The following is a 21,105-nucleotide window of genomic DNA, read 5'->3' on the forward strand; positions in this document are numbered from 1 at the left end:
ACTCAACAACAGTCCTCTGAATCTGGAGAGAAATCCTTGAATACAACATATGCATTGAAGGTGCTAAATGAAGCAAATGAACAGCCAACGTCGTATACCAAAGGTATGACTTAGGAACAGCACTGTAGGGCTTCAACCTCTGATTTTGATGGTAGTCGGCATGTGACCATCTCTCCTGTCTGAAAATTTCACAGCCAGAATTTCATCACTGCGCAAGGCGCTGCACTACCCCCTCTGAAGTTTTTTACATACAAGCTCTTTAGGGTAACCTTTACGGTTAGAGCAGATTGTGTCACATGCAACAGTGTCCACTTTGAACAATTCCTTGAACAATTGCACACCAGTGTTGAAGTTATCTACTTATAAATGGTGACCTTTGTTAAAAAGTCCTCTACCAAGTTCCCCCACATTTTTGTCATTGACTCCAAAGGTGGACGTACAACCCACGGTGGGTGTCAATAGAAGAATCTCTACCAGTGTATGCCCTGAAATTCTAGACCTATCCAGTACTATCGTACAGAATATACATCTTCGTTCCTTCACATGCCCTATTGTTAGGAACTTGTTAAAACCAAACGGCCCTTGAACAGGACCACAGACTCATCCACAGCTATTTCTTTCCCTTTAACCTAGATCTTTGAAAAGTGATCAAGGATAGGGCGAATCTTGAAGAGAAGGTCACAGTCTCAGTGATGCCGTGGTAATGCTGAAGCATTATCAACAAAATACAGCACTCGCAGCAGAAGACAATACCAGTTATGACTCATGGTTACAGGAAATATAGCAGTTGCCATCAAGGGACTAGTAGACCAATATGAAGACAGCAACGGCTTCCTTATCAATCCCATCCAAAAAGTTAAACCCCAGAACTTCAAGTCATCCAGATTTGTGGAAGTCCCCTGGGTAACTCTAGAGTGGGGCTTGGGTCTGGCAATGTTGTCCCTCAATAGCTATTCAGGATACAAATTAGTCTGCTCTGCTATCTTATCCCCAAAAATACATCGTCCATAAACAACTGGAAAAAATATATACCCAAAACGTTTTCAATTTTGACACTACACCCTGCATCACCTCTAAAGGCAGGCAACACATGCTGCACCATGTTTGGGGCAACCCAGTGTTCAGCACTTACAATGGGAAGCCTTTCATCCCCAGCATGCAATCCAGATTCCTCTTGCTGCACCATCTGCATATCGGTGTGCTCCTCTATAAGAGGTGAATTTCTCTGCACCAATAGTGGTTTCATCATCAGATGATTCCTCTCTGACAGAAAACTCACTGCCAGAATCTTTAACTTCGTCCTTTGCCTCCGATGCAGAGGCAGTCCCAGAGTTATTGTCCGAGGAAGATTCGAAAAGCAAACCAACAACCTGCCGAGCCGTAAACCTGTGGTTAGCCATAATCCTTGCTAATAAAAGTAACATAACAAATAAGTCAACAATAACTAACACTGTAAAGTGAATAATACAGTGGCTTTATGAAACAAAGAAACTATTGGCATATAGTAATCTAGAAAGTCAGTCAACCAATCAGGGTTGGTAAAGCGCAGCTACTCACCCATGAGGGTCTCAAGGCGCACACACAGACCTATATACTCAAAAACAATACCACTCATTTGCCAGACATAGCAAGACTAAGGATGAACTGCACCTACTCTGCACAGACAAAGTAAGCAGCACTGGAAAGAAAACACGTATTACACATCACAAGGCAGTGTAGAATGTGCACAAATCAATACTTGAAAGACAATCCCACAAAAAGCTTAAGATTCAAACATTAGTACAAAAGAAAAAAAAATATACAAACCGGGTGAGGCTACACATTAGAGGAAAAGATTACAAAATAAGCTGCTTACCAACCACAACTTCACAAACTACATATCTGCCAAAGTTGCACCCGCAAACAGGATTCCCACCAAAGCAAAAACAATAGGATCTACAATTTAAAAAACAAAATTAAAACACAAAAATAACGAAATATCAATCAAGACACTGGTAATCCCTTGAAAGGAGTTGTGACAAATGCAAAAAAGAACCACCAGATGGAAGCTACCCTTACCCAAGAAGCAGATTTCCCCCCCACCACATACTTAAACTTACCACCTACCCTGAGGCCCAATCCTCTCAAAGACGAAAACCCCCAAAAATCTGCCCTCTACGGGGAGGGTGGAATGGAATGCAGAAATATTATGGCCCTCAAGGAGAGCGATTCTTGCTGAAAGGTAAGCTCCCATACAAAATCGGTTTATAGTGGGCTTCCATCCCCCTGCCCCAAGAGGGCCGATCGGCTTAGAAACGCCTTCAGAGGTGGCAGAATAAAAATACAATAGGGTCCCCCAGGGTCACTCCACTTCAAAACACAATCACTGGTACCTAGTGAGCTAGCCCCCCCCCCCCCCCCCAACAAATTACACAGACCAACCCCCCCACCCCACCCAATTGGCCGAAAAATTGCCTATCTGCTCCTGGGACAGAACACAAAAAAAAAAGTGCTGCCACGCCAAACTAAATTTCCTGGTGTCTAGTGTTGTTGTGCCTTCAGTCTTTTTCCCACTGGGCAATGGGCCTGGCTAGGGGCCTTGTACCACAATGCCTCTATTTGATTACTCGATGTTTTCTACTTTGAAAATGCACCACTGGTGATGGAACAGACCTAGTTCCAACACTGTCTGTTGTAACACGAATCTGACCTCCACCAGATGTGTAGTTTATGGTTACCTCCTCAGCACAACACTGAGTGAGAGGCCTGCCAGCCACTTAAGTACAAAAAGGCTCTTCGGCACCGAAGGGGCAGGCGCTAAAAACCTCATAAGATGCACAGACCATCTTTGGAGAACACCCCAAATATCTTTGGGCAAGAAACCTTTGGCACCAAGGACATTGAGGAAGCCGGACTTTCCTACCCACCAACTTTCGCTGGAGGCAAGGTTCTCCATTAGGACGCAGACTATGAACAATCCCACCTCGGTGAGACGCCATGGGCCGTGAGTATGGAAGAACCTCTAACCAAGATCAACAAAGCTTCTTTAGTTGAGGTACAGCACCACCCCCAAGGGGGCTGGGCCATTATACTGCCTTAGTTGAGCTTGTGCTCTAGGTCGCTTCATGCTTCTGGCACAGGTGGAACCCCCAAGAAGTCCACAGAGCCGACACCCACCGCATCCATGTGCTCTTAACATTCCAGACCAACTGTAAAGCCTCCCTGGTGCCACAGCCAAATGCCAACAGGCCTCAAGATGCCACTGGCACCGAAAGCGATCTCTGGGCAGACACCACATTTAGCAGCAAAACACTTAGTCAAGACCTACTTCTGTACTGAGACTGACTACTGTGAAGTTGTAACTTTTGAGGGCTAACCCATCTACGTCAAGTACCATTAGCTCTGAAAGCCCTGAAAAGCTGGAGCATCCAATATTTGAATGGTTCCAAGCAGAACTCGATGACCTACAAAAGAGACTGTATCTACACTGGAAAGATTGCTATCAAGCCACCACCTAAGATGGTTCACATCCCACCACCTAAGAGGAAGCCGACCTTCAAGGAGGACTTTGTTTCAGCACCAGAACTGGCTTGCAAGCATAAAGAGGAGCAAAGACAAGGGCACCAGTCTCATCCACTTCTCCCTTTCCACTCCTCCTTTGCTTCCTCTACCTGCTTAATAAATATCTGTCACGCAGTAACACAATCTAAAAAGGGTATTTATAAGTGACAGATATTTATTAAGCGGGAACTATTTCTGAGAAATTTAAGGATTCCATATAATTGTATCTCAACCCACTCCTTCCAAAGAGGAAGCGCTAGGCTTGTGAGCTGCGAGCACTTGCAATTCAGGAACCTTCCGTTCAGGTCTGAAATGATAGAGTATTATTCCACACCAATCCATAGTTCCTGCCCAAGGTTTTTTCTCTTTCATCTCAACCAGACCATAGAACTCCCTATCTTTCTACAACCACAATCCGTGGCTGAGAGTGTCCTCTTTACGTTAGATGTCAAGGCAGTTGTCATGTACTACATTAATAGGACCAAGTCCTGTCGTAAGGCAGACCAGCTGTTTATAGCTTTGACCAATCCTCAAAATGTTCACTCTGTTTCAAAAGCAGGAAGTGCTAGATAGTCTGGTATATTCAAAGCTGCTACCTTTATGCCAAGATAATTCTACCTTTAACCCTCCCACCCTCCAGGGCACACTCAGTAAAAAAAAAAAGGCTGCTTTAATGGCTTTCCTAGGAAACATCCCATTGGCTAATATTTGTCAAGCAGCTACTTGGTCTACCTCATACACATTTGCCATTCTCTGTTGTGTGGATTTTCTTGCTAGACATCAATCTGTAGTTAGCTAGACGGTCTAAAGGGCTCTGTTTCAGACATCTGCTCCATCCACATTCTAGCCATCGATTAAACTTGAGACACTGTTTTACAGTCTATGCGGAGCATGTGTATCTACTGCAATACATGCTGTGAACGTAAAATGTTACTTACATTGTAATCATCTGGTCGTTGCGTGCAGTGCTGTAGATCCTTCAGAAGGATGAGCCCTTAACGGTTGTTAATATGGTTCAAAGAATTTCTTTGCACTGCACTTATACATGAATTGTCATTTTTGTCCTTTCGCCTCAATGAGGGAAAAAATGAACGTGAAACTGACCTTTATATGCTATGGTGGGCGCCTATGGCTTCAGTGACATCAGACTGACTTCGCTTTTGGGGTCTTCATTGAACCAGTGCCGCCTACCAGAGGAACTTTGAAAAGTTTCTGGATCCAGTCTAGGACCTTGGATAGTCAAATGGTGAGGAATCTGCAGGTGGATAAAGTATCTACAAGAAGGGGTTTGTCAAGTGTAAAACTTTTTCAGTTATTATGAGATCAAACTTTACTCCTTCCAAGTGAATTCTTTTTCCACAAATAGGATACCTAAAGAATCAATTGATGCCATTAAAATTCAATAAATTGTGTGTCACAGCTCTGAGATATGTAATAAAACCTTGTGAAAGATTGCATGTAAAATGATGTGAATTGGGAAGAGGGATCTACCAGTGCAAATACTATTTATAATGTTTGACAAAAGTAGAAAATACTTGTGTTCGAGGCATGTGGGCTGCTGAATTCATATTTGTGCATAGATCGCCGCCTAGTGTTGGGTCCGGATGTTTGCACGTTGTTGTCCTGGAAGAGTCTTCGAAGTATCCTGGGATAGGTGACTCCTCCCCTGGACTACAGTGCGCATGGGCATCCTCTCCATCCTCAGATTTTTTTTTTTCCGCGATTGGGTTCGGATGTGCTTATCTTGACTCAAGTTAGGAAAAACTTTTTTCAGGCCAAAAGGCCTTTAGTTCGCGTCGGTACTGTTCCCGATCGGTATCGATAGTTATTTGTTAGTTTACTAACTTCCAGACCAACTTTTTCGCATCATACCCGACCATCGACCCGACATCGACGATGGAATCGAGGACGCCCTTCAAGCGGTGCCCTGTATGCAATGCGAAATATCCCCATGTCGACGTCCACCCGGTGTGCAACAAATGCCTTTCACCGGATCACGACGAGTCCACATGTATGGCCTGTGCCCGATTCCGATCCAAGAAGACTCTCCGGAATAGTCGAGCAGCGAGGCTCGAAGCGCAGCAAGCGGCACCGGCCCCGACTGACATCTTCAACGCCGAGGACGAAGATGTGCAAGACGTGGAGAACCTACTCTCCAACACGACTCCGGATCGGAAGACGTCGAAGAACAACTCTTTCACAGAGACGAAGCCGACACCGAGGTAGGAGACTACAATGAGGCCTTAGGGGCCGAAGAGAGTAGCTCCGGTGACGAGCAAGGCCTACCCGTACAAACTGTGGATATCCCAGTGCGTCAGTCTGTGGCTCCGGTCGAGGGATCGCCTTCGGGCCTTACCCAAGACCTATCCCGCATCCATTCGGCCCCGCCCTCTGGCCCGGCCTCGGACATTCAGCGGCAGCCTTTACTACCCAAAACGGCTGGTTTCCCTTCATCGAAACCGAAAGCCGTATCGGTTCAGCAGAAACCGAAACTGAAAGTCACACTGGTCGGATCGAAGCCCACCACACCTTCGACGCCAGCCAAACCCGTCGGCACCGACCGTACCAAACGGGACTTCGGTGCCGAGCTTGCAGCAGTCGGCGCCGACGCACGGAAAAAGACCATCGGTACCGCCAAGCCGCCTCGGCTCCGACCACAAAGGTCAAAATGGCTGCTGGATCTCACACCACTTCGAAAACAGCACCAAAGGCACAATCATCGACGCCGTCGACAGCTACTACCTCTCCTCGCCTCGATGACCCCGTGGCACCGAAGAAGTCCACACCTGCCTCAACGGAACCGGTCGGCGCCAAAGAACCGTCGGCGTTCCAGGTGCGGCAAGTTTCAGCATCCTTGCAACGCATCAAAGATAAGGCGGCCCTCCAGGACACATCAAGCTCGGAGCCGAAAAAGGCTCAAAAAGCTTCTCCGGCACCGGCCAACATCACTTTTGGCCTGCCACCATCCACGGCGCCAAAACTGTTCGAAATCAGAACACTTGTCACCCACAGCAGGATCACACCTGCAGAACACTCTCCTACGGAGACGTCGCCATCACACATCATCGATGCCGCAACAGGCAGAATGATGCTTCACAAGAGAAAGATAACTTCCGAGCCAGCTTTGGACTCCTACCGGATCCCACTAAAGAAAAAGCTGCCAGTGGATTCGGAACCAATTCTTTACGAGCCTCTCCATACCTCTTACCAAGATCCACAGTCCTTCTCTCCGACACACTCCGAAACAGACGTTTTGGAGGACTACATAGGTGACCACGTCCCCTACCCCGGAGAAATGGACCCTGAAGGCCAACAGGACCCTGACCAAGCTTGGGATGACCCTGTGGACTCAAACGCACCTATGGATACGCAGGACACGCAGCTATATGGTGCAAAAACGTCTCCCACAGAGGACACTGCCGCATTCAACGCCCTCATTGAACGTGCTGCGGCCAATCATGGTGTTCAACTCCACTCTGACACCATCGAGGACGATTTTCTCATGGATACTTTCGCATCCTCAGAAAGACATATTAAAACTCTACCCATGTTGAAAGGTGTCCTCAAACCAGCAAAGGACATTTTCAAAGAACCCACCAGGGCAAGAGTAATGAACCCCAGAATCGACAAAAAATATAGGTCAGCGCCTGGGGATCCTACCTATATTGGAGGACAGTTGCCTCTGGATTCCATAGTAGTCGCGAATGCTCGTAAACGGGCGCACTCGCAGACGACTGGGGATGCTCCTCCCCCGGACAAAGAGTCCAAGGTGTTAGAGACCTCCGGCAAACGGGTTGCAGCCCAAGCAGCTAACATATGGCGTATTGCCAATACTCAGGCGCTCCTGGCTCGCTACGACCGAGCGCATTATGACACACTAGAAACCTTACTACAACATCTCCCTGACCAATACAAAGAGGGAGCAGAGATCCTCATCAGAGAGGGACAACTCCTCACAAACGCATCCATCAAGTGTGCACTGGATGCCGCAGATACAGCTGCCAGAGCCATAAACACTAGCGTCATGTTACGACGACACGCCTGGTTACGAATCTCCGGATTCAAACCTGAGGTGCAAAATAACATCCTCAACCAGCCGGTCAACCCAGACTACTTATTCGGGCCAGAGGTTGACACCACACTAGAAAAAATAAAAAAGGACACAGACACTGCAAAGTCCATGGGGGCTCTCCAAACGCAGACCTTTCAGAGTGGCTCCTTTCGTCGCCCCGGCAATAGAGGAGCAGGTAGAGGACAGGGGTCACAGCAAACCTACAACAAGGGCAACACCCAAAGTACCTACGATAAAAACACCAGGGGTGGATATCGTGGTTCAAGCACAAAGGGCAGAGGACGCGGATACGGCAATACCAGATCCTCTCCCAAGAACAAACAGTGACGCCCTCTCCCTTCCTCCCGACCACACAACACCTGTCGGGGGAAGGTTGCAAAAGTTCCTGTCCACGTGGAACTCCATCACCACGGACAGGTGGGTCAAAGATATTATCAAACACGGTTACTGCCTAGAATTAACCTCTACTCCACCCACAATACCCCCAAAACACCGTCCTATGTCCTCAGAGCACTTAGCGCTATTACAGCAGGAAGTGCTAAGTATGCTGCAAAAAGGCGCAATAGAGGTCGTACCCGTCCACGAGCAAGGTACAGGGGTGTACTCCCTGTACTTTTTAATACCAAAAAAGGACGGGTCACTCAGACCTATACTAGACCTGAGACCCCTCAACTGCTATATTCTTTCGGAGCATTCCCACATGCTCACCCTGCAACAAGTCCTCCCACTGCTCAAACAGGGAGACTTCCTGGCCACACTAGACCTCAAAGATGCGCATTTCCACATACCCATTCACCCATCACACAGGAAATATCTCAGGTTCACTATTCAAGGGCAGCACTACCAATTCAAGGTTCTTCCCTTCGGCGTCACAACGGCGCCCAGGGTTTTCACAACGTGCCTAGCTACTGTGGCTGCACATCTACGGAGGCAACACATTCATGTCTACCCCTACCTGGACGACTGGCTTGTTCAGGCAAAGTCAGCCCAGCAATGTGCCAACCACATGTCCCGCACCATTCACCTTCTTCACAGTCTGGGGTTCTCACTAAATTACCCAAAATCACATCTCCAACCCGCACACGTACAACAGTACCTAGGTGCGACCATAGACACTCTGGCGGCCACAGCTCAGCCAAATTTAGTGAGAATCAACAGCATGCAAATGCTGATTTCCAAGTTCAAACCCCAACACTCCCTTCCCGCGGGAGTGTTCATGCAGTTGATAGGCATGATGGCCTCCTGCATTTTCATAGTCCCACACGCGAGACTACATATGCGCCCGCTTCAGGAGTGCTTAGCACGTCAATGGAATCAGGCTCACGGGCAACTAAAAGACCTAGTGTTGGTGAGCGGTCGGGCATACAACTCTCTGCATTGGTGGAATCCTCAAAACCTTTGCAAGGGCCGACCGTTCCAAGAGCCAGTTCCACAAATAATACTGACAGCGGACGCGTCTCTCCAGGGATGGGGAGCTCATGTACTCATCTACACAGTGCAGGGACTATGGACAAAACAACAAAAGAAGATGCACATCAACCTTCTAGAACTGATGGCAATCTTCCTGGCTATGAAAGCATTCTAAGTACACTTGTGCAACAAAGTCGTGTTGATCCGGACGAACAACATGACCGCCATGTACTACATACAGAAACAGGGAGGAACACACTCTCCACAGTTGTCTCATCTGGCTCAGAGCATGTGGAAGTGGGCCATTCAGAGGAACATGTTCCTCATGGCGGAACACCTCCCCGGCAAGGACAACCAGATGGCGGATCTGCTCAGCAGACACAGCCACCAGATGCACGAGTGGGAGCTGCACCCATCAGTACTCCAACCGTACTTCCAGCGGTGGGGTCATCCAGAGATAGACCTCTTCGCCACAAGCGAAAACGCAAAATGCCAAAGCTTTTTCGCCAGGTTCCCACATCCGCAGTCGCAGGGCAATGCGATATGGATGAACTGGTCCGGCAGATTTGCGTACGCTTTTCCCCCAGCACCATTGGGGCACGCAAACTCAGACAACACTCACTGACACTCGTCCTGGTTGCTCCAACGTGGGCACGCCAGCCATGGTACACCACCTTTCTCGAACTTTCCGTGGTGCCGCATCAAAGGCTGCGGATCAAACCCGCGCATTTGACGCAGAACCATGGAGAGATTCAGCACCCAGATCCGCAACAGCTGAACCTGGCAATCTGGCTCCTGAAGTCCTAGAATTTGGCTACCTTAACCTGCCACCTGACTGTATGGACATCATTAAGGAGGCCAGGAGACCCACTACCAGAGCTTGCTATGCAGCCAAATGGAAAAGATTCGTCATTTATTGCAATAATAATGACATAAACCCGCTAGACTCATCCATCCAAAACATAATCTGTTACCTCTTACACCTATACCGATGCAATCTGGCATACACCTAAATACGTATCCATTTAACCGCAATAGCAGCCTATCTCCAGAACAGGCAGCACCTCTCTTTATTCAGAGTGCCGGCCATAAAAGCATTCTTGGAAGGACTCAAACGAGTAATTCCTCCAAGCCACCCACCGGCTCTAATGTGGAACCTCAACTTGGTCCTCACACGCCTGATGGGTCCACCCTTCGAACCTCTGCACTCATGCGAGATTCAATTCCTCACCTGGAAAGTAGCTTTCCTAGTAGCAATCACTTCTTTGAGAAGAGTTAGTGAACTCCAGGCACTAACCGTTCAAGAGCCATTCATACAGGTTCACACAAACAGGGTCGTACTACGTACCAACCCCAAATTCATGCCCAAGGTGATATCGCAGTTCCACATAAACCAAACTATTGAACTGCCTGTTTTCTTTCAAAACCCACAAACTGTCGCAGAAAGAGCACTCCATACACTGGATGTAAAGAGGGCCCTCATGTACTATATCGACAGGACTAAAGTCTTTAGAAAAACAAAACAACTTTTCGTTGCCTTTGCCCCACACCACAAAGGGAACGCCATCTCCAAAGCAGGTATAGCCAGATGGATCGTTAAATGTATTCAAATTTGCTATCAAAAGGCTAAACGCACATTAACGATTCCCCCACGAGCCCACTCAACACGTAAGTTAGGGGCCTCCATGGCTTTCCTAGGAAACATTCCTTTGCATGATATATGTAGAGCAGCCACCTGGTCCACTACACATACATTTACCAAACACTATTGTGTAGATGTGCAATCAAAACAGCAGGCAGCTGTAGGACAGGCTGTTCTCAAAACTCTTTTTCAGACCGCTGCAGCTGGCACCTGTCGCTAATAGAGGGCACTGCTATGTATTCTATGCACAGATATGAATTCAGCAGCCCACATGCCTCGAACTGAATATGCTACTTACCAGTATGCATCTGTTCTTGGCATGTAGGACTGCTGACATTCATATCGCCCTCCCTCCTCCCCGGCGCCTGTAGCAGCTGCAGCTCTCAGAATTACTGTAAGCATGGTCATCACTTTCTGTATCTACTCCATCACTGCCACAATGGCGAAAAACAATCTGAGGATGGAGAGGATGCCCATGCGCACTGTAGTCCAGGGGAGGAGTCACCTATCCCAGGATACTTCGAAGACTCTTCCAGGACAACAACGTGCAAACATCCGGACCCAACACTAGGCGGCGATCTATGCACAGATATGAATGTCAGCAGCCCTACATGCCAAGAACAGATGCATACTGGTAAGTAGCATATTCAATCTATGGTATGTGATGGTTCTTGCAGATTATCTTTTTTTGTTGAGTATGTTTTATGGGAGTTACTTTGAAATATTCTGTAGCCTCAGTTTTGGTCTCCTGTTTTTGTTGAGCTGAATATGAAAATCTTTGAAGGTATACAAAAATGTGGTGCCCAATATTTACACCTGTCCTGATTATCTTTCAGACACTTTGAAATGTGTTTTGCAGTTGTGTGTTTTTCTCCCCCTACATTTATGAATAATTAAAAGTAATCTTTCTTTTTTTACTTTGGAACTTCAGGCATCAACAAATAATGAAAGTTCCAATCACAGTTTTGGAAGCTTGGGATCCTTGAGTGACAAGGAATCGGAGGTATGTGTTTGTGGCTTAAACTTTTTTAAATGCGTAATCAAAAACATTGTTTTTATGTTGGGTTAAGTTTTTAGGAAAAGCTAAAATGGAGGCACTATATTTCCCTTCTGCTTAAAGCACAGATGCTTCCTATTTTTTTCAATTGCCAGAAAGCACTTTTCATACAGAGTGCTTCGATTCTTCCTTATGTCAGCCTCTTGAGCATTTTCTGAGAGCAGAAATAGTTCCTCATCTTGGTCAAAAGGGCATTCTCTGCTGTCTATTCCTTAAGGATTGGCTGCTCTAGGCAAACTCCAAATTCAGACTTTAAGACCTGATAATGGTACAAAATGTTCAAAAGGCAATTAAGAAGCCAACCTTTTCAGTGTCATTTGTCTTTGTAAATGAAAGATCTGACAGCAATTGAGTAAGGCTAACCAGAAAAGGGGAAACACGTTATTTCTGACATCAGGGTAATTTGTAGCTCTTCCTTCGTGTTAACCTGGAACACTCCATTTTAATCATCCAGTACAACAATTTTTTAAGTATACTTTAAATAACACTGAATATAAATATAGATGTTTTGAGAATTGCACGAATTACTATAGACCTCAATGTCCACTACCACGCAGACATGCTAAGGTCCACTCACATTTTACAAAACTAAAATTACCATACACCTTCAACATCTTCAACACCTTCAACAAGAGCAGGTCTTGGTGAGGCGGTCCTCCAGTGGATTTCCTCATTCCTACACAATCGCACTAAAAAAATAAAAATTAAAAACTTTGCTTCTGACTCGCACCCTGTCAACAAGGGAGTCCCTCAAGGCTCAGTGCTCTCCCCACAACTCTTTAACATCTACATGGAACCTCTCACCAAACTACTCAGAGCAGCCAACATCAGTTTCCACCTTTACGCAGACGATACTCCGATATATCTGGAAACCACCTCCCTAAGTGACACTCAAAGACTCAATGACGTGCTGAGAGATGTCCAACACTGGCTGTCATCGAATCACCTTAAACTAAACCCCGACAAAACCGAGATACTTCTCATTTCGAACAAGGAGGAGAACCCTCAATTTGTTGAATGGCTAAAGGCCGTGGACGCGCTCAACGGGACTCTCACCCTAGCTGACTCTGTCACATCACTAGGCATCACACTAGTCCCGAAACTAAACATGACCAGACATATCAAGAATTCGGCCAAGAACGCTTTCCTGAACCTTAAACTACTGAACAAATTAAAACCCTTCATTCCGCCTAATGATCTCAAACAGGCACTCAAACACTGGTACTGTCAAGACTGGATTATGGGAACGCAGTGCTCTCAGGAATTGCAAAGTCACACCTAGCTCCCATCAGAACAACTCTGAATGCGGCAGCCAGAATGGTCACTGGAATCAAGAAATTTGACCACATCTCTCCTGCACTCAGATCTTAAGTGGCTCCCAGTTGAAATGCGGATCAGCTTCAGAACAGCCTGCCTCACTCATAAAGCCCTACATACCGGCAAACCCGAATACCTGGCGGCCAAACTCATAAAAGCTGGTCAGGCCAGGAACCTCAGAAGCTCAAACTCTCTCCTTCTCATCCCGCCTAAAACTCAAACTAAAAACTGCGGCTCGATCCTTCGCCGGAAGCGCGCCCAAAATCTTGAACTCCATTCCCCCTCACATCAGAACCAATCCCTCTTTTGTAAAATTCAAAAGCCAACTCAAAATCCTATTCCTTAATCGTGCCCTTGGGAGTAGATAGGAGCACTCAGAATGGGGGTAACAGACACCCAGCATTGCTCCAACATCATGTCCGCAAGACGACGAAGCAGATGTTCCCTGGACTACGAAGCAGACCCCTCTACATCGCCCTGCATTATTATTGTGTCACTCTCCTGTCTAGTTTGTTGTAATCTCTGCAATGTATCCTCTGTAAAGCGCTCCGATACCCTCTGGTCTGGCCAGCGCTATATAAAACTTCTAAATAAATCAACATCTGTTTTCATATCGGTGCCACAAGTTTCGAAGTGCTCATTGTGTGTCACCCAAAACATGATATAGGTCCTTGTACATGAGGGTTTCATTTTATCTATACAGGGCAATTGTCATTGCCTTATTTCAACTCATCTGCCCAGTCTGTTCTCCTTTTCTTCTTGGCCCAAATGTATCCTGTATCTTCCTGGTGCTAAACACCAAAATCCAAATTGGACCGCTGCAAGAATGTTAAGTGGCAAGTGAAAACAATGCATTTGAGATTGGGATGCCAAGAAGTCCTTATTTTAGGAAAAGAAGACTTTGCTCTAGGAGCTTACTCGAAAGAAACTGCACTACCATACCTTTTTACTGAGTCTTAACAAGGTTTGCAGTTCATCTCTATTAAGGTATGTTTGGCTGCCATTTATTTAAAATACCTTGTTGGGCATCTGTTTACAAGATCCATGGGATCTGTCTTCATGCATGCTCCGGATCGCTCTGTCTCTGACCTGACTCCTCTGGGAATGGGCAAGCATTGCTCCCAGGGTTATTCAAGGCATCCGGCAATTCCGTCCATAACAGGACTATCGGTCGACTCCAAACCCCTCATGCCTCCCTGCGGAACGCCAGGTCCTCTGCTCGAGCCCAATCCCTGACCGCCACCTCCCATCTCGCCAGCACAGGGCCAACTGACAACTTCCAACTCATGGTAATTTGCTGCTTAGCCAAAACATTTAAGGGGGACTGTGTGGTGGTTAATTTTAATAACCCCTATGTAGCAACACGTTTACTATGGGACGCCTCTGATATGGCTGGGGAGGATGGTAATATTAGGGCTGTCCCTTTAAGCCTTTTTTATCCATCGCCCCTCAGTTTTTTCAACGCTCGGGGGAGACACTGTCCCCGCTACGATCTGAGCGCCCAATGGCACTGGTGCCTTGTGCTGTTTCTAGCGTAGATCCTGCGCCTTGGTGCTCCACCAAAGCTCCTTCTCAGGGTAATTCCAGATTTAATAGGATAGATAGGACCACTGATGCCATTGTTTTATCCAACAGGTTTTTACCCCTGTCCCAGCTAGAAGCTAACGACTGACTAGATCTTTCAGCCTCCATACCATGTAACACTGGTAACGATATAGTTAACCCAGGGGACCCTGGAGACTCCGTGAGAATCATGACCTGGAATGTAGCTGGTCTACGTTCTAAACAAGAAGATGTAAACTGGTTAAAATTTGTTGTAGGTTTTGACATTATAGCTCTACAAGAGACCTGGGCTAGGGAAAATAACTTGTGGATTGACGGTTTTAAATCCTATTTTCACCCTGCATTACCATCGGCAGCAGGTAGAGCTAAGGGTGGCCTGCTGTTCCTTTTCTCTACAAAACTTAAGGCCAAGATCTCCCAGCTAGACATAGCCTCCCATAACTGCCAAATGTTGGAATGTATTATGGAGTTGCAATCTAAAATATTGTTTATTAATTTTTATAATGCTGGGGATTGTGTACCTGTGAATGAGAATCTTAGTTTTTTATCAAAATTCTTAGAACTGTATATAGCACGTCAGACCACTTTTGTGCAAATTATTTTTATGGGTCATTTTAATATTCATCTTTGTGATTTTAATTGTAAGATTGTTGATCCGCACTGTGCCCCACCTCACTTTGAACATTCTATCAAGGGTGAGGCTCTAGAAGAACTCCTTCAATTGGCGGATCTTTATGAGCCTTGTCTTTTAGCCAAGAGTGAACGGGTAGCGACATTTGAAGCAAGGGATAGTGAATCAATTATTGATTATATTTTCCTATCGCCAGCTCTCTTAAGGTGGGTCTATAGGTACTATGTTTTTCGGTCCCCATTGTGTGACCACAATTCTGTAATCTTAGTATTAGATAAGAGTTTTTGTCCCAAGGAGGTTCCATTGGCCCCAGTCCCCCCTGTTACCCTGGTCTCTTGTGACCATGGTAGGAAACTAAAGTGGGCCAAAGTAGTTCCGGAGGACTTTATGGAGAATTTAATTGCGAAAAACAGTGTTGCGTTTGGGAAGTGTTTGGACCCCTCCACTACGGGTGGAGAGATAATTTCTGCCTTTGACTCTATCTGCTCCCAGGTCGCCTCAGACCTAACTATCACTAGCAATTTGTATTCTTTACAGGGGAAAAAGTGGTTTGACTCTAGCTGTTCTAGGGCCCAGCAAAATTTATTAATTGCTCTAAAAAAGCAACCCCGGGACAAGGCCCAATTATCCATCCTTAGGAAAGATTATAAACTAACCACCCAGAGACGAAAAAACGAATTAAAGAAGGAGGCTTGGGATGCCTTAACTTCGGTAGAGGTTCTTAAGGATAGTGCTAAGTTTTGGAACATAGTTAATAGTCCACTCTTAACGGGGGTGGAAAATGCTCCACTTGATATTAACATCCCAGAGGGCGAGTGGTTGGCCCATTTTGAACAAATTTACGCAAGTAATTTGACCCTGGACATTTTTAAGGCTCCTGAAAATCCCCCTCCCCCCCCCTAATTTTTTGACATTTGATAAACATGATGTGGGGAAGGCCATAAAAGACTCTGCCTCCAACAAGGCCCCAGGACCAGATGGTGTCCCACTGGAGCTCTACAAAGGTGACATTGAGCTCTGGAGCAATATTTTAACCAATGTTTTTAACGCTAGTGTTGTGAATGGGTTTCCGGAGTCCTGGTCCAAATCAATTATTATACCGGTTTTTAAAAAGGGAGAGAGGGGTGACCCGAGATGTTACCGGCCCATTTCATTAATTGATTCAGAGGTCAATTTTGGGTAAAGTGATCCTGAACAAAATCTCAGACTGGGTGACGGAGAGGGGGATTTTATCAAAGGCCCAATATGGCTTTAGATTTGGTAGGGGTACCATGGAACAGTGCCTTAACTTGTACCTCCTAATTAACAAGTACACAATCAACCAAAGGCCCCATGTTCGAGGCATGTGGGCTGCTGAATTCATATCTGTGCATAGATCGCCGCCTAGTGTTGGGTCCGGATGTTTACACGTTGTTGTCCTGGAAGAGTCTTCGAAGTATCCTGGGATAGGTGACTCCTCCCCTGGACTACAGTGCGCATGGGCATCCTCTCCATCCTCAGATTGTTTTTTTCCGCCATTGGGTTCGGATGTGCTTATCTTGACTCAAGTTAGGAAAAACTTTTTTCAGGCCAAAAGGCCTTTAGTTCGCGTCGGTACTGTTCCCGATCGGTATCGATAGTTATTTGTTAGTTTACTAACTTCAAGACCAACTCTTTTCGCATCATATCCGACCATCGACCCGACTTCGACGATGGAATCGAGGACACCATTCAAGCGGTGTCCTGTATGCAATGCGAAATATCCCCATGTCGACGTCCACCCGGTGTGCAACAAATGCCTTTCACCGGATCACGACGAGTCCACATGTATGGCCTGTGCCCGATTCCGATCCAAAAAGACTCTCCGGAATCGACGAGCAGCGAGACTTGAAGCGCAGCAAGCGGCACCGGCCCCGACCAACATCTTCAGCGCCGAGGACGAAGATGTGGAAGACGTGGAGAACCTACCCTCCAGCCCCGCTTCCGAACACGACTCCGGATCGGAAGACATCGAAGAACGACTCTTTCACAGAGACCAAGCCGACACCGAGGTAGGAGACTACAATGAGGCCTTAGGGGCCGAAGAGAGTAGCTCCGGTGACGAGCAAGGCCTACCCGTACGGACGGAGGATATCCCAGTGCGTCAGTCTATGGCTCCGGTCGAGGGATCGCCTTCGGTCCTTACCCAAGACCTAGCCCGCAGTTCTTCGGCCCCGCCCTCTGGCCCGGCCTCGGACATTCAGCGGCAGCCATTACTACCCAAAACGGCTGGTTTCCCTTCATCGAAACCGAAACCGAAAGCCGTATCGGTTCCACAGAAACCGAAACTGAAAGTAACACTGGTCGGATCGAGGCCCACCACACCTTCGACGCCAGCCAAACCCGTCGGCACCGACCGCACCAAACGGGACTTCGGTGCCGAGCTCGCAGCAGCCGACGTCGGCGCCGACACACGGAAAAAGGCCATCGGTGCCGCCAAACCGCCTCGGCCCCCGGCACCGAAACAATCGGCTCCAGCCACAAAGGTCACAATAGCTGCTGCCTCTCACACTCCTTCGAAAGCAGCACCAAAGGCACAATCATCGACGCCGTCGACTGCTACTACCTCTCCTCGACTCGATGACCCCGTGGCGCCGAAAAAGTCCACGCCTGCCTCTACAGAACCGGTCGGCGCCAAAGAACCGTCGGCGTTCCAGGTGCGGCAAGTTGCAGCGTCCTTGCAACGCATCAAAGAAAAGGCAGCCCTACAGGACCCTTCAGGATCCGAGCCGAAAAAAGATCAAAAAGCTTCTCCGGCACCGGCCAACATCACTTTTGGCCTGCCGCCATCCACGGCACCCAAACTGTTCGAAATCAGAACACGTGTCACCCACACTAGGATCACACCTGCCGAACGCTCTCCTACGGAGACGTCACCATCCCACATCATCGATGCCGACACCGGCAGAATGATGCTCCACAAGCGGAGGATAACTTCCGAGCCAGCTTTGGACTCCTACCGGATCCCTCTAAAGAAAAAGCTGCCAGTGGATTCGGAACCAGTTCTTTACGAACCTCTCCGTACCTCTTACCAAGATCCACAGTCCTTCTCTCCGACACACTCCGAAACCGACGTTCTGGAGGAATACATGGGTGACCACGTCCCCTACCCCGGAGAGATGGACCCTGACGGCCAACAGGACCCTGATCAGGCTTGGGATGACCCTGCAGACCCGGGTGCACATATGGATACACAGGACACGGAGCTATATGGCGCGAAAACGTCTCCCACAGAGGACACTGCCGCGTTCAACGCCCTTATTGAACGTGCTGCGGCCAATCATGGTGTGCAACTCCACTCTGACACCATCGAGGACGATTTTCTCATGGATACTTTCGCATCCTCAGAACGGAATATCAAAACTCTACCCATGTTGAAAGGTGTCCTCAAACCAGCAAAGGACATTTTCAAAGAACCCACCAGGGCACGAGTAATAAACCCCAGGATCGACAAATATAGGTCGGCGCCTGGGGACCCTACCTACATTAGAGGCCAGTTGCCTCTGGATTCCATCGTAGTCGCCAATGCTCGCAAACGGGCGCACTCACAGACAACTGGGGATGCTCCTCCCCCGGACAAAGAGTCCAAGGTGCTAGAGACCTCCGGCAAACGGGTTGCAGCCCAGGCAGCTAACATATGGCGTATTGCCAATACTCAGGCGTTCCTAGCTCGCTACGATCGCGCACACTATGACACACTAGAAACATTACTCCAACATCTCCCTGACCAATACAAAGTGGGAGCAGAGATCCTCATCAGGGAGGGGCAACTCCTCACTAACGCATCCATTAAGTGTGCACTGGATGCCGCAGACACAGCTGCCAGAGCAATAAACACTAGCGTCATGTTACGACGACACGCCTGGTTGCGAATCTCCGGATTCAAACCGGAGGTTCAAAATAACATCCTCAATCAGCCGGTCAACCCCGACTACTTATTCGGACCAGAGGTTGACACCACCCTAGAAAAAATAAAAAAGGACACAGACACTGCAAAGTCCATGGGAGCTCTCCAAACGCAGACCTTTCGGAGTGGCTCCTTTCGTCGCCCCGGACATAGAGGAGCAGGTAGAGGACAGGGGTCACAGCAAACCTACAACAAGGGCAACACCCAAAGTACCTACGATAAAAACACCCGGGGCGGATATCGTGGTTCAAGCACAAAGGGCAGAGGACGCGGATACGGCAATACCAGATCCTCTCCCAAAAACAAACAGTGACGCCCTCTCCCTTCCTCCCGACCACATAACACCTGTCGGGGGAAGGCTACAAAGGTTCCTGTCCACGTGGAACTCCATCACCACGGACAGGTGGGTCAAAGATATTATCAAACACGGTTACTGCCTAGAATTAACCTCGACTCCACCCACAATACCGCCAAGACACCGTCCTATGTCCTCAGAGCACTTAACGCTCTTACAGCAGGAAGTGCTAAGTATGCTACTAAAAGGCGCACTAGAGGTCGTACCCGTCCACGAGCACGGTACGGGGGTGTAATCCCTGTACTTTTTAATACCAAAGAAGGACGGGTCACTCAGACCCATACTAGACCTGAGACCCCTCAACCGCTACATTCTCAGAGCATTTCCACATGCTCACCCTCCAACAAGTCCTCCCACTGCTCAAACAGGGAGACTTCCTAGCCACACTAGACCTCAAAGATGCGTATTTCCACATACCCATTCACCCATCACACATAAAAATATCTCAGGTTACCTATTCAGGGGCAGCACTACCAATTCAAAGTTCTTCCCTTCGGCGTGACAACAGCGCCCAGGGTCTTCACAAAGTGCCTAGCTACAGTGGCTGCACATTTACGGAGGCAACACATTCATGTCTACCCTTACCTGGACGACTGGCTTGTTCAGGCAAAGTCAGCCCAGCAATGCGCCAGCCACATGTCCCGTACCATTCACCTCCTTCACAGCCTGGGGTTCTCACTAAATTACCCAAAATCACATCTCCAACCCGCACACGTACAACAGTACCTGGGTGTGACCATAGACACTCTGGCAGCCACAGCTCAGCCAAATTTAGTGAGGATCAACAGCATGCAAATGCTGATTTCCAAGTTCAAACCCCAACACTCCCTTCCCGCGGGAGTGTTCATGCAGTTGATGGGCATGATGGCCTCCTGCATTTTCATAGTCCCACACGCGAGACTACATATGCGCCCGCTTCAGGAGTGCTTAGCACGTCAATGGACTCAGGGTCACGGGCAACTAAAAGACCTAGTGTTGGTGAGCGGTCGGGCATACAACTCTCTGCATTGGTGGAATCCACAAAACCTTTGCAAGGGCCGACCGTTCCAAGAGCCTGTCCCACAGATAATACTTACAGCAGACGCGTCTCTCCAGGGATGGGGAGCTCATGTACTCAATTACACAGTGCAGGGACTATGGACAAAACAACAAAAGAAGATGCACATCAACCTTCTAGAACTGATGGCAATCTTCCTAGCCATGAAGGCATTCAAAGTACACCTGTGCAACAAGGTCGTGTTGATCCGGACGGAGAACATGACTGCCATGTACTACATACAGAAGCAGGGAGGAACACACTCTCCACAGTTGTCTCATCTGGCTCAGAGCATGTGGAAGTGGGCCATTCAGAGGAACATGTTCCTCATGGCGGAACATCTCCCCGGCAAAGACAACCAGATGGCGGATCTGCTCAGCAGACACAGCCACCAGATGCACGAGTGGGAGTTACACCCATCAGTACTCCAACCGTACTTCCAGCAGTGGGGTCACCCAGAGATAGACCTATTCGCCACAAGCGAAAACGCAAAATGCCAAAGCTTTGCCGCCAGGTTCCCACATCCGCAGTCGCAGGGCAATGCGATATGGATGACC

At 47.8% G+C, this 21,105-nt stretch overlaps 1 protein-coding gene across 10 annotated transcripts in view; it reads left to right on the plus strand.

Moving 5' to 3' along the window:
• Positions 1–21,105, plus strand: part of TLK1 (tousled like kinase 1) — a 967,987-nt gene that overhangs the window by 397,648 nt on the left and 549,234 nt on the right. For all 10 annotated transcript variants that reach the window (XM_085645312.1, XM_085645310.1, XM_085645315.1 and 7 more), the window contains one exon: positions 11,596–11,667. In XM_085645312.1, the coding sequence (XP_085501438.1) occupies positions 11,596–11,667 (72 nt within the window). The remainder of the gene's footprint in view (positions 1–11,595; positions 11,668–21,105) is intronic.

Source organism: Triturus cristatus, chromosome 3_1, assembly GCF_964204655.1.
Source record: "Triturus cristatus chromosome 3_1, aTriCri1.1, whole genome shotgun sequence".
Classification (NCBI taxonomy): Eukaryota; Metazoa; Chordata; class Amphibia; order Caudata; family Salamandridae; genus Triturus; species Triturus cristatus.